This window comes from Lepisma saccharinum, chromosome 18 (genome assembly GCF_977018435.1).
Source record: "Lepisma saccharinum chromosome 18, izLepSacc3.1, whole genome shotgun sequence".
NCBI classification, from domain to species: domain Eukaryota; kingdom Metazoa; phylum Arthropoda; class Insecta; order Zygentoma; family Lepismatidae; genus Lepisma; species Lepisma saccharinum.
This window is the reverse complement of record NC_139246.1, coordinates 53,122,952-53,138,451: the sequence shown is the minus strand read 5'-3', so window position 1 is coordinate 53,138,451 and position 15,500 is coordinate 53,122,952. Positions and strand designations below refer to the sequence as shown.

General features: G+C 37.0%; 1 protein-coding gene across 1 annotated transcript; it reads right to left on the bottom strand.

Annotated features, from left to right (window-relative positions):
• Window positions 1–2,239: 2,239 nt before the first annotated feature.
• Window positions 2,240–13,943, bottom strand: LOC146002077 (uncharacterized). The gene is made up of 2 exons (XM_083139792.1): window positions 13,876–13,943; window positions 2,240–4,108 (listed from the first exon to the last, which is right to left on the bottom strand). The coding sequence occupies exons 1-2, from the start codon at window positions 13,888–13,890 to the stop codon at window positions 2,927–2,929; spliced, it is 1,197 nt and encodes a 398-aa protein (XP_082995918.1). The 5' UTR covers window positions 13,891–13,943; the 3' UTR covers window positions 2,240–2,926.
• Between the last annotated feature and the right edge of the window lie 1,557 nt (window positions 13,944–15,500).

The window sequence follows — 15,500 nt, the reverse complement described above, 5'->3', positions numbered from 1 at the left end:
GGATAGTCGATGAGTCGATGAACTAAGAGCTGCAGTTTACTTCCTTTCCTATTACCTTATCGTTTTTGGTAAATTTAAGTCGGTGGGGTCGAGTAATTATAGCGGGTTATTGCCTACCCAACATCCGTAACATTTCTGTATATTTGGCATTTTTTGACGAATTTTGGCGAACTAAGAACCCATTTTCGCTGATTCAAACACACAAAATCGTTAATAAGCAAAATATGTAATTTTGTGCCATTAAATCACTCCAGAAACATCGAGAAACCATCAGGAAAAATTGCAAATTTTTGACATTTTTTCATAAAAATTTAAAATTTTGACTAAAAAGCGCAGCCTGAAGATATTATCCGATCAAGTTGGAATTTTATATGGGTTATAAGGACCACCAACCACAAACTTTAAGCACTAGCCGCAGACCGATTTCGAAAAATACGGTTTTTCGATCCACCCTACTGTTGAGTCGACTCCTGGACGTGCTCTGCCAGTGAGACGGCTAAATTAAGTTTTCGTAATTTTGTGTGCACAATAAGAAAATTTCAACGCTTTTATGTACAATCCAGATTATCTTAAGAATTCTTGTACAAACATTAAATCTTACCTCGTGACCAGAATTAGTTGAATAAAACATCTTAATATCTTTCGGCCCAAACACCACTGCAAATATCATGGGTATAATTTCAATTCAGGAGTCAGACCACTTTTACGTAGCCATTATCGCAAGTTTCATATTCAACACAACAGTGTAAAAAATTTGTGTAAGCTCCATTTATATTTTTCCCATCAATGGCGGCTCTGGGGTTCATCTAGTCTCTAATGATTTTGTACATGGTGGCAACCTTGGGAGTTGAAGGCGGCCGGAGCGTGGTATTGATCACATTTCCTTCATAAAAGGCTAAGGTTGTGAATGTGTGGCGCCTTTATCTCCAATACTCCATATACCATATGCAATATGCAACGGTCAACTTTAGGATTATAAGTTAAAAAATTATCTGTCTTAGCTATGGATACGTAAAATAAATAGACTGTTAACTTAAATGAACCCATGGAACAATATAATATTTAAAAAATAAATTATTATTTGAGTATCCATTGACTTCGTTCCTTCTCAGAAACTATCATAACCAAAAATACAAAATTTGGTGCATTTTGAAACTTGCAGTACTACAAGGCTTGATGGTACAAATTATACTACTATCAATATCGGCAATCGATAGTATTCTGTGACTTATGATGACCCAGAATTTATAATATTACAATTTCCTCTCTACTAGTCTACAATAACACAAGTTTAATGCGACAAAAAATAATGTTGGTGTCTCTTCTATGTCTATAATTAGTGTCTGAATTCATATGTAGTGCTCATACATAAGGCATACGAGATTAAACGCAATATAGTCAGTTCCGGTTTGTTAAAATCAAAGATCTCTAAATACTTGTTACGTATAACCTTTACTGCCTTGCTAAGAACTGCACTTTCACTCATTTTTTAAAACTATTTCAGTGCATTTTAAATGACTCAATTATATATTTCACTACAATACACTATAAAAAGTTAACTGGAGAAATAATAATATAAGACAATGAATTTCGGCTACCATTCAATTACCGTAAAAAATGACCGTGGCAGTTTTTTTAAAAAGTACTTACAGTTATCACATAGTTAAAATGAATCGATGTAATTTTATTTATCTCTTTGTTTAATAAGTACATTTCTCGTACACCCAAAAATAATTTATAATTATTATCTATATTTGAAGACAAAAATTGGTAAACGCTGTAAGTGCCACAATAATTCAAACACCGTTTTCCACGTTAAACTGTGAAATGTGCCATGCTTGATAATGTGGTAAACGTGAAATGTGGCTGGTAGCCCTCTAAGTAGTTCAAAGGGCGTGTAAAGAGGCACTAGTGTGTTCTTACGGGCTGATGTGCTGAACGGTGTAATGAGAAATGGGATGAAAAAAATATGTTATCTATCTACTGTTTCTGGCAACACTGTACAGAAGACGCTACCGTCAGTATTCTGTGCCTCTACACTACGTTAAACCAATATCTCATTCTTCTCCAATGATAATGTGGCATATGTCGCTAAATATCAAACTCTTTCTTTTCGTATGGTAAGTGTTTACTTTCTGCGTCTTCATATATATATATATAAACATGATTGAATTATTTTACTTCGCTTCTTGTGACACTTTTGGCTAATTTGCGAAGATGAGGATGAGTGATGATATGATGAATGGGCACACACAAACATCCATGCCCAGAACAGGAATCGAACCCGGGACCCCTGGCATCGTAACGCGATGTTCTAACCACTCTGCCACGGGGGCCGGCATATATACGTATATATATATACGTATGTGTGCGTAAATATATATTCTCCATCTGTCTATAGTATTCCAAGCGGTTACTAACTCCATGCTTATCTCTAATTGTGTCCCCAGCACAGACTGGTGAAGAGATTAATGCACATGCGCTCACGAAAAAACGGCTAATTTATCAAACAAAAAAATCATTCCACCAAGTCCCGCAAGAAACTTACGGATTTGAAGGAATTGAAATCCAGGATGGAGGAGTGAATTCATCAATATACTTGATATTCTGAAAGCCAATGAGGGTACCCATGTGGATGTTTATTAATAATGAGAATTATGTGCACTAAAATTATTTGAGTCAATGAATGTAATGCCATGTCTGTAGTTTCGGAGAACTCTTTTGCAGTAAAGGTATTTTGATCTGTTATGGGGTGAATAATTTAACGGTTTGATTCTAACTTACGATTTGTTCTGCCGAAATAATGGAAAAGTGCGCATGAAAAATTATAACTTTTATTTCTGCTACCAACAAGAAAATGGAACTGTGGAATATTTTAACAATGTATTGTTTCATTTAGATGTACACAAACAGCATCAATGTTACATTATTGCCCTCCTGGTACGTGTATCCTTTCAATTCTCTCTATCCTCTCGATTATCCTAGGAGCTTTTTCGGTGGTTGCTTCAGCTTCTGTAGCCGTAGGTCCTCCTGCTGCACCGGAGCCCAGAGAAGCTTTCCAGCAAGCAGTGCATTTGTCCGTAAGAGGGATCGTTGTGGCCACAATGACTGCTTCCCCCATAGAGCGTCCGTTTGGATTAGTAACAGCAGCTTCAGATGGCGTTAAAGGTGAGTCAGTTGTGCTACGGTCAATACTGGTTCTGCCAGCTACGTTTCTGTCTGGTGTGGGTACATTACCTGCAGTTCTTCCAAGATCGCCATTAGTACCACCACTCAGTCCTCCAGTAGTAGCGGAGTGTCTGTCGTTTCTCTCAGTGCCTGGAGAAGATTGTCTAGCTCTTGCAAAGACCCCAGAGGTAAAGGGAGGTGGGCTTATATCGGTGGAGGAGGGTCCAGCCACGTTTCTCTCAGTGCCTGGAGAAGATTGTCTAGCTCTTGCAAGGACACCAGACGCAAAGGGAGGTGGACCTATATCGGTGGAGTCCACCCTTCGTAAAACACCAGTATTGCCTCGAAGAGACGGACCAGGGCCTAGTTGTGACACATTCCGAGTACGTTCAGCACCAGCAGCTCCAAAGGGTAGACCATTCCTTTGGAAGTCCCCAGAAGCGAACGGAGGAGGGCCTATGTCGGTAGAGTCTAGCAGTCGCACTATGCCACCGACGCCCCCAAGAAATGGCCGTCCACCCTGTGAAACATTCGGAGTGCCAGCAACGGTAGCAACCTCAGTTGGTAGATTGAAAAGAATCGCAATACCATTGCCTCCAGCTGTAAAACTTCCGCTACCATCCCCACTAGTTTGGGCTTCCTGATTGTGATCCCGTGGAAGGACTGTGCCGCCAAATGGTAGCCTATGTCGTGTTCTTTCGATCGATGGAGAGTTTTGCCGATTTCCACCACCAACAACTTGGATGGTTTCAGGGTCACCCTCAGGGCGCCTAAAGAGGGCGTCGAACGGAAACCGTGGTGCAGTTATGAACCGAGGACCTCCGAATATGGGTAAGGGTGCCAACCGGAAATCTGCATCTTGTATTCCAATTCTTGTTCCAAGGTTACCATGAATGGCGTCAATTAGAGTAGCCGTCAGTAAAGAACACAGAAGACATATCTGGAAATAGAAACATAATAATTTAATGGCGTACAAGATATATGTCCAGTGTATGATTGAAGGGCATTGAAGGTGATTTAAATTACAGTCTAGTAGAAGATTCTGTTTAATTTTTCCACTAGCTGATTGCCCGGCATTTCCCGGGTATTTATTTATCCCAATCTTCTATTAGACAGGAAAATAATGAATTCAAACTATAGTGTAAAATGAACATTGAGTTGAACGGCATTGGCAGTGCAACTATTCATCTTAGCGGCCAAGAAAACTATGTATTCCACACTAATATCGGTCGTTTTCGATTATTTTTACATGTCAACCTCTTCCCACACCCACCCCTAGGGGTGCCAATGGTACTAATTTTATTTACAGGTAAATGTCAACGTGAATGTCAAAAATTAACTTGGGGACTCTTTAAAGTATGGATTCGACACTAATGTAGGTCATTTTTGACTTTTTATTTTTCACCTCCTCTCACCCCCATGCCGGTAGGTGATGAACTTAAAGCTGAACGGCATTGGAAGTTTCACTATTCATCGTAGCGACCCCGAAAACTATGGATTCCACACTAATATAGGTCGTTTTACATGTCACCCCTTCCCACCCCCACCCCAAGAGGTGGCAGGGGTGATGATATGATGAAATTGATGAATAGACACTCACAAACATCCATGCCCAGGCCGGGATAATTTTGTATTCAGAAACCAGTACACCTAAATGCACCTATTTGGGAATTTTTGGCACCTAAACGGTCAAAGGTTTGCACCTATAGATCCGGAATCTACTTATAATAAATTAAATACATATTAAATACATTACATTATTACAATACATTATTATAATAAATACATATTAAATTATGTATTTAAAGCATGCTTTAAATATTAAATCCTACCTGAAAAACTGTCACTAAAGCATGTTAACACTCATTGTCACTATAAAGTATCTTGTTGTAAGATTCGTCCCATATCTGTTCGGTAAAGGAACAGTGTGTTTGTATGAACTCATGTTTCTGTATCTGTTGTTGCTACGATAGGAATGGGATTATAACAGAAATTTTATTTTTCTAGATTAGTAGCAATATTTTTTTTAAATTAAATACTTTGTTCGAAACGTACTTTGGACAGATGATTATTAATTGTCCCTGTGTACAATACCATACTAACATGTTGATATTAAGAGGAGATTCACATATGCAGTTTCACAGGTGAGCTACAGTTATTCAAATCTCTTGTATGTGCGCCGATAAATTCGAGTTTTAAATAAGAATTGTCTCCACGATATTCCTAATAACAATGTGTAACTAGCTTTTATGCAGATCTATGTCAATATATTTTCAAGCTAAGGTTGTAAATTATAATTTATGTAATTAAACTTAATTATATTCATTAGTTATCTACGACGTAGAATTGACAACTTAATGGAATTAACGAAAAAGAAATAGCAATATTTGAGAGCCATCTATCATTGTGCTTTCGTATCTTTCAACTCATGTTGTCGACCATAACTTGCAGTGTTCATTACGTGTGGCAATTTATGTTTATTGTGTCACAGTTAACAAGGAACACTAAATTAATTCCATGGTCCTGTTTCTCCATTTCCTACGTGCACCTCAAAAACGTTAAAACTAAACTACTATTATCTCCGTGGCTCAAACGGGCCGTTGATGGCCAAGGGACTTTTCCATGAGATGACACGTGGTCAGCACATCAAGTCCCATCGCCGCTGTTGTCTGGCATTCTAGATTGGAATCCGCTACTATTGCTATATAAAAACTGATTGCAGGCTTAACTGGCGGCTGGCCTACTTTTTGCTACAGAGCATCTGTCCACCAATCGTCGTGTGTGCCTCGATGAGTGTCACCAACCTCAGTTGCGAAGTAAAAGATGTAGGGGTAACATCGCTCTCCCGTTACAACGTTGCAAAGCATACGTCTGCTTTTGTCAGGGCTTTTTGTTAGCTTGCTTGTGCACTGTTTGGGTGATTTGTGTACAATTTTTCCGTGCTTTGTGTACTATTTATTGTAAATCTTTTATCCAGTAACGACGCTGATCAACTCGCTCTCTTTCTCTCTCTCTCCCAGTGGCGCAACCACAGAGGGGGACATCCCCCCGCAACCTTGGAAGGGAATGAGTTCTAGGGGAGGCAAGGGGGGCAAACATTGACGGCCAAGTGTACCTGCAGGGGGCAATTACCGCCCAGAACTTCAAATTTGATGCAAATAAAAATACTTTTCGCAAAATTTTCTTGCTCGCTTCGCTGGCAATCCCTACTTTTCTTAGTCTCATCAAGTTCAGAACCGTAGCTAGTGGACGGCGGGAGACGGCCCTGGACGCCGAATGATCTATATGAAAAAAAGTTGTAAAATTTATTGATTGATTTGTGTTTTGTAAGTCTACTTTATGCACAGAAAGGCTAATTGAGACTGGGCCTATAGCTTAAAGTGGGTTCCGAACCACTATGTCCTTCCACCGGGTATCAAACCCGGAACCCCTTGATCACAAGGCAACGATGTTACCACTACACCATCTTAGAGGCACAAAAGTTGTAAATGATATAATGCCATGGCGTTCCGTGAAATTATTTGCACCCTATTAAATTAATATTGATTTCAGCCTCCAAAATAATTGGATCCAAAAATTTTCTTGCTCGCTTCGCTCGCAATTTATGTTTGTTCACTGTATTATGTTGTGAATCACAAGACAGAGAAATACGACTTGTCATAATTGATTTTTGTCTTAAATGCATGAACAATTGTTTGGAGGGAAGGGAGCATGAACATTTCAGAGACAATTTATGTAATTTTTGCTGTTGGTTTATTGTGAGATGGATGAATTGGTTGTGTAATGTATTTAAATAATATATGCTGTATATAATATTTATTAAAGAAACTTTGAATACGTACACAATTTAGTGTCCACTCCAATCCACATTGCATATATGTGAAACATATAAGGTTATACATTGGTCTATGTATATATCGTGCATGAAAGTTATGTTAATGTAAAAAAGAATTATATTTGAAATGCATTTATCAAGCATTTTCTGTCTATCAAAAATAGTTTATGTGCTTGTTTTCCGTTATTAATGTGAAATTGAACGTGTTAAAAAAATAATTCAAATCGTTTGTTCGAACACAAATGCTTTAGCACCAACTTCTACCCCCTTTTTGCGTAATTTACGAGGAAAATAACGTCTTTGATACTACCACTACTAATAGTAATAATAATGTTGGTCCTGGGTTCGAATCCCGGCCTGAGCGTTGATGTTTGCGAGTATCCATTCATCATTTTCATCATGTCATCACTCATCCCCATCTTCATTAGCCAAAAGTGGCACAAGAAGCGAAGTATAATAAAACAAATCAATAATAACAATAATAATAATGTTATAATAACATTACTAGTATTAACATTATTTTATTAACATTATTTTTATCAACATTATTATTATTATTATTATTATTATTATTGCTACGTTTATCCTGGTACTTGCCCCCCCCCCCCCCCCCGAGACAAAAATTCGTGATTGCGCCTCTGCTCTCACCCGTCCAAAAGTGCATTTGGCAACATGCTGTGTATCCGACGCTCAATTGTTTCGTCCCGCCAGGAACTTTCGGTGTGTTGTGACTCGAAAATGCCCGATGTCAGTCGAAGAGAATTGAACGGATCGCTGATACGTTGTTTCCTAGCCGCCGGTTGGAAATGCGATCATTTATAACAAGCAGCGCTCCAGTTGTACTCACTATGTTCGGTCAACACCAAAATTGTTGAGCTCCCACAGGGAATCGAACCCTGTACCATTCCTGCCAAAGACGAGAGCACCAAATATTCGGCTATGTGGAAGCTCACATGTGAGACACTACCATATAACAGAAAGTAAACAGGCAAGTGATTCGCTACAAGATCCATCAATGTAAATGTGTGTTTATTTCACCCTCTATTTAGTCTTCTATTTACTGGAGCTTCCAATGAAATTCTTCCTATCTAGTCTTTATGGATTCCACTATCCAAACTTTATGCAGTCATTTTGAATACTGGTTCGAATATATGGGTATTCTTTGTGAGTGTCCCTGCACCAATTTGATCATATCACCACTCATCCTCATCGTCGCGATTAGCCAAAAGTAACAAAAAAGCGAAGCAAAATAAACTTAGTCAATCAAGTAACTCTGCCGCTCTGTGTCAAGTACATGAGGGAAACTGGATAATATTTACACTAAAGAGATCATGAAAGATTTCATCGAACGCTGTTATAAAGGAACCACGTTCGGAAAATGTGGAATAGAAGCTGAAAATGTTCTGTTTGTATGATGGCACTGTTCCTTTTAATCAGGATTATTATTAATTACTATTATTAATACTGCATTGCTGTGGATGGAAGTTGCATTGTCATATATTTATATGGTGGGTAAACAAACTTTCGAAATATACTTGTGTGTGTATGTGTGTGCATGTGTAAGCATGTGACAAGATATTAAACTCCAATAAAGGATTATGGGAATAAGTACTATAAACAACATGTGATAGAACAGCCGCAGGCTGACCCTCGCCCTTTAATAAAGGAAAATTGAATTGAATTGAATAATCAATTCTGTGTACCCTGATGTAGCCTATCTATATTTTTGTGTATTCAGAGCTAGCTAATTGTTGGTAATTACAATGTTTCAAAGGTTAACTCAAGAGTGATTTTCGTTGGGTTCCTACTATCGAAAACACTTACCCTCCACGCAAAAGTAAACAAATCCATATATATTCTTTGCTTTGCTTTGGACGCCCCCAAATATCAGAAGAAATCGGCTTCTGTGGACAGAAAGCTCCATAAAATACCAATAGTCTTAGTCAGCTCCTTCATATACCGGATTAGTCTAAATGAAGGAGCAATTTTCAAAATGTTATTTCCAACAAACCATACACGACAGGAACATGATCCGCGCATCATTGGATAGACGAAGGCACAAAGTTTTGTTGTAGGACAATGTGTTTCGTTGGTGAACTAACAATGACGTTCTGTGGATACTATTTGCGTAGTGTGAATACATTCTGTCATGGTCGTCCCGTTTCGCCTTATCCCATTTCGCCTTATTGCGTTTTCACCTCCCACAATACAATTTCAAATGATTTATGTGATACGAACTTTCTAAGGCGAAACGGGACATCCCATTTCGCCTTATCCTGTTTCGCCTTCCACACAAAAAATTTTCCACCTGGGAATGTTATCGACTTGAAGGGTAATTCATAATGGGAGCGCAGAGCTTTTGATGTTGCCTACCTTGGCTTCCATTGTCCTGTCGGTTAGGTTAGGTTAGGTTAGGTTAGGTTAGGTTAGGTTAGGTTAGGTTAGGTTAGGTTAGGTTAGGTTAATAATAAAAATGACCCTTCATGTAGATAATATTCCCTGGTGGGAACTTTTTGTGTGTAAATCGAAACAGGATAAGGCGAAATGGGATGTCCAGTTTCGCCTTAGAAAGTTAGTGTCGCATAAATCAGGCGGAATTGTACTGGGGGAAGTGCAAACGCAATAAGGCGAAACGGGCTGTAATCGCCAGGGTGCAAGGCCTGCATTAACAGCGACTTGTACGGCTGTATATCCACAACACAGTCAAGCCTAGAACTGTTTCAGATCTTGAAGAGTAGCAGCCATACTGTTCTTTTACGAATGCCCAGATTTTCTAGTGCTCTCGGGTACGATCGTCATTTTTGGAAGTTGGGACCAGTGATTTTCCCTTTGCATATGTAACCATCTTCGACGAGGCGGCTCTTTTTTTAATCCACGGCGGAATTCACGATGCACTTGCACAATGGATTCACACTTTGCAAAATTTAACACACAAAACAACTTTTCCTGAGCCGTCGTCATTTACGTGCAAGAAACAAAAAAAAAAAAACATTGTTGCTAGTGCACGAACGAAATTTTTCGTATAACAGAAAGTTGAACTTAAATCTGTCCAATGATGCACGGAATATGTTCCTGTCGTGTATTGTATGTTGGAAATAACATTTTGAAATCCGCCCCTTCTTCTTGACTAACCAGATGTATTCTTATCAATAATAGAATATATGATTTTATTGTGAAACAGCAAAAAGTATAAAAGTAAAATGCTGTAAACCGACTAGGTGCAATATGAAATAACCTATTTCTTCAGTTTCAATCTGTAAGCAGAGATATGCCAGGTTGCCTACTCTTACGCAGCATATAATGTTTACATAGTAAATGTAGTCCCAACCTATTTCATTATTTAATTAAGAACAAACGCCCATATCTTAGAAAACATAACGAAATATTAAGCTTTAAATTAATCGTGCGAATCAAGAGTTTATTCAGAAATACACCCTACCCTGTAAGGATAATTTAAGAAGCGTGAAAAGGCGAATTTGACGACAAAGTGACTATAAATTAGGCCTTTGTGAAAAAGGTTTGGTAAATATGCGATATCGCCCGAACGGATTTCTTCAAATTTACAGGAGAAACTACCTATCGAAATCAGTTTCTGTAGCATTGTCGAAGTTCTTTAAGGTATTTTCTTTCGCGGAAACTGAAAAGTTCACCATAGAATGCTGCAGAACAAGAAACAATCACTTTTCTTGTAAGGAACTTGCATTTTCTGTAAAGCGACAACATTATGCCGTTTTTTCCATTATGTACCTGCAGATGCTGCGAGCATCGAAAGTCATGCCGTCTCGTCAGTGTTTCCAAACTTGCCTTTTTTATACGATTTTTTTAACTATGCTTACCTAACCTAACCCAACCTAACCTAACCCAACGTAACCTAACCTTGCCGTCAATGGTTCCTGGGACTATCGTGAATGGTTTTTGAGGCTATCTGTCAATGGTTCGTGGGGCTATCGTGAATAATTTTTGGGGCTATCCGTCAATGGTTTGAGGGGCTATCGTGAATGTTTTTTTGGGGCTATCCATCAATGGTTTGTGATGACATAATTAACACGAAAGTAGGTATTTTTCGGATAAGAAGGTTGAATCACTGCAAACCCACTCCAAATCGACAAAAACACAAGCAGGACGCTCGATGATCCATGACGAGTACACGCCATATTGTCTGTTACCCAAGCTGAACAAGGAAGTCAAATAATAACTCGTAACATGAAAAGTTGACACTATTTTATGGAAAAAGGCATAACTTCACCTTAAAGAATCTTCAGCAATGCAGAATAGGTAAGTATCAATGCAAAACTTAAAGAAATAAACGAGTGAGAGGTGTTCGGGCGATATCGCATAATTCCTAATGATTTATGTGTGGATAAATCTCAGACATAAATTTCTTCATTTTCTCCAAAATGACTTAATGCTGTATTTGTAACTATTTGTTAAGCAAAAAAAAGCCCAGCACTCTCTATGCTTACAGGTGTCTGATTATTTGTTGAAGATTATTTCGTACTTCATAAACACGTATGCTTTAAAAATTCTTCCAAAAATTAAAAGTTTGGTAGATAACTAATATTATCGATTTACCGTTATAAGTTGTCCTGGCATACTATAAATAATTGTACGTAATCAATGTGTGAACGAATTTACAGAATTCATTCATTCAAAACTCTGTACGAAGTGAACTTCAATCTAACACTCGTTAAACTTTGGTTGGTTGGTCCTAGGTTTATGCGGGGCCTATGACCAATTTTTTTTTTTTTCAGATGTCTGAAAAATCTGAGTTTTTTGTTCCTTAGTGTGAAGTAAAGGTGCACAATTTAAACATTATTACAATTAATTAGGAATTAATGTATATATTTTGTGATATAAGCAGAACAAGTTGAAGGTTAAAACGAGGAATTATAGGAGGCTAATAAAAAGTGTCCAAATTAGTGTTTATTTTCATTTGCGACCTACCAATGATGCAATGTTCATTACCTGTATATGTAATTGTAAAATTATGTATGTTCAATATCTGTGAAAGTTGCCCTTTTTTAATCATATCCAATAACGTTCTTTGTCACAGTTTTGTTTACTTTTCAATGAATTTTGACACTGTACTGAATTTACATTGTTCCATGTAAAATATTTTCACGTCACGATTCCATTTTATAATGAAAGGAATAGTGCACATTTACTATTTCTGATTGAAACATTTGAGCACAATTTTTATGTACTACATTGTTTAGAATATGATTTTAGAAATTATGTACATGCAAATAATCCTCGGTCAAGTGCTGTGTCCTATGTGTAGTTGTGTGTTGGGGTGTACATATTAATGGAAAAATAATACAAATATTCCACTTTTGGACAGGCCTCACGGCTTTCAATTTCTAAGAAAAACTTACATAATGTTGTAGTGTCAGAAGAGAACAATTTTTACAAAATGAGTTTTAATATTTTACTTTTTAAAACTTTTATGGATATGTTCACTTTATATGTCATATTTTTTTACGTACTATTGCAGAACAGATAAAGGCCTAGACTTTTATTCATAATGTTGCCCTCATCTAGTACCACAATGTTGCTTGAAATTATTTTGGATACTGAGATAATGTATATAAAATACAGATTTTGAGTTTAGCTACGAAAATATAGTTTTTAAACGACAAGAACTTACGTCTGTCAAATTATTTGAGGGGGTGGGGTACAAGAATTACAAATTTCGATTGAAAGATTTTAAAAAATTGGGGGCATAGAGTACTTCTGTACCCCCCTCCCCCGCACGCACACACACACTGTTCCCACGCCCTGGATAAGACAATATGTGTGCCACATACCACTTGAGTATGCAGACAGTTGTTCTTTTTCAACAAGGGTGTATTGATATGATTTACAGCGTGTACAGATATTATTCACCCCATTAAAGTTCTCCATAAAAACGTTATATGCAAATGAAGTGGAGTGGCCTCCTCGATGGCGCAGTGGTTAGGTTCCCGCTTTAAACTGTAGGTCCAGTCCCGATTAGCCTTACTGTGCATAAATTGAACTTAAAACCCCAAATCAACCAACCAAATGGAGTGTGTGAAGTGGAGGTCGTTAGTATTAACATGAAGAATATATCCAAAAAAAAAATTTCATGTACTTGGCAACACTTGGTGCCATCATGCATTGCGACAAAACAGTAAATTGGCGACGTTGCAGGAAAAGACAATGTATGTTGTGGTTGTGGGAAACAAAATCTCCTGAAACTGTTCAGCGTCAATACAGGAAAGAATACAAGAAGGATCGGCCAACATAACAATATTATACATCAATAAAGTTACGGCCTTGGCGGAACTGAAGTCCAGGATCGAGGAGGGTGTGGCATCAATCACCGTGGATATGATCCGCAACACGTGGAGTGAATTCACCAATAGACTTGATATTGTGAAATCCACTCAGGGGTGCCCATGTAGAGTTATATTAATAATGAGAACTATGTTCACTAAAAATTCTTTGATTTGATTTGCTTTACTTTACTTCGCTTTTTGTGCTACTTTTGGCTATTTTGCGAAGATGAGGATGAGTGATGACATGATGAAACTCGGGACCAATGGCGTCCAAAAATTCTTTGGGTCAATAAATGTAATGCAATATCTGTTGTTTCCGAGAAAGTATAGCTATACAGTAAGGATATTTGGATCTGTTATCGGAAGAATAATTTATGGACACCCTGTACATGCCTGGTAAAGGACTTCATTTCCTTTGATATTTAATCCTTATAATCATTCGCTATTACAATGAAACTAATCTGAGGAAGAGGTGATATGAGTTTATGGAATAATTAAGAAACAAGCACTAGAATTGAAGCTACTCGCAACACAAACATAAGCTACAAGTTTTTAAAAGCTGAATTTACTTACCGCTTGCTTCAACATTACCTCTAAAGTTTCAAAACCTTACGTACGTAATTACTTCATACTTTGCTGAATCTTACATTATCAAGAAAACTCCTTTATATAGTAATCCACTTTCCAAACCTTGATTAACTCCTCCTGTGCTGGTGTTCGCAACGTCTCTGAAGGATAAGGGTTACGTCATCGTCTGCTAGGAAATGAACAATTAAAAGGAAAACAAGGGTTTTTGGATTGAACCGATAGCATCAGTATCGGCATATTTAAGTACTAAAACACGATTAGCAGGTTACTTATGACGTACTATGCTGAAAATTGCAAAAAGACTTAGTACTTATCTGTGAGAAGATACATTGCTGGATGTAGTGGTAATTTAAGTACTGTAAAAATCAAGTTCTTTAATAACTTCCTTCAATAATATCCTTTTCCCGATAGTAAAATTTAAAAATTAAGTTTATCACAAGCAAAAGTGTCTTCCGAAATTTTTGTAGGGGTATAAAACCGTTGACATAGAACTCAGTAGGAGAAAAATAATCAAATAATATTTGCTATTATTATCAAGTAATAGTAACAACATATTACAATTTTATTGCCAAATTGTTATTATCATTATCATTATTATTATTGAGGAGACTTTTGTACTCGATCCATCATAAGTATGTAATTGCACAGCTTAATCATTTTTTTCTTGTTTGTTTTTTTAAGTGCACAACTAACTATATTATATTTTGTAATTAACTTTTACACGAATCATTCAATAAAAAAATTAAACCGTAAAAGTTACACTGCTGGAAGTTGCACTAAACTTTCAATATCCTAGTGTTACTCTCCAAAAATGGAAAGCAACACTGAAACTGAATAACGAAAATCACAAAATCGTTGGACTGTTTAGTTGGCGAAGAAAAAACATTTTGTTGATTATTGAGTAAAGTTAACTTGATCAAGATATTTTAGATGTTATGCTGGACAGAATATAAATAACGAATATGACACAAATTTCTAGTAAACCATCTCAAAATTGTAGACGGATGGTTCAGAAATTTGAAGGTATTGGAAGTGTGTTAAATCACTGCTCGAACACATGCAGAGTGAGATAAAATTTTCTCTGCCAATTCAGGAAAGGACTACTTTGAAGCAATAATTGACCAACTTAACATAGTAATTCTTAGATTATGGTTACGTTTCTTTCTACCGTTTATATTGCACTACATTTAATCATTACTTTTGTCGCAAGCATAGTTTCATAACAATCTGGTCGGGCAACTGTTCAATTATTAACATTGCTAAAACTCAGCTACTGCGAGTTGTGAATCGGTATAACAATGGCCTATTAATATTAATGTAGTTTATTTTATAACTTTATATTGGCAACGATTAACTCAGAGAAGAAAATGAAAGTAAGGTAAATAAAATTACAAAATATATAATATGGTTGTAGATCTTCATATTCACCATCTCGGTTCAAGCGATTCTTCAATTGCTAACATAATTATAAAACATCGACAAACAGAAGTTCCAAAAGAAATAATTATTACATAGTAAATATTGTATATTAATAACTTCAGAGAACAGGTAATTGGTTTTCAAATATTTCATAAAGAATGGGAGTCAATCTTGAACAGAAGCTGTAAGTT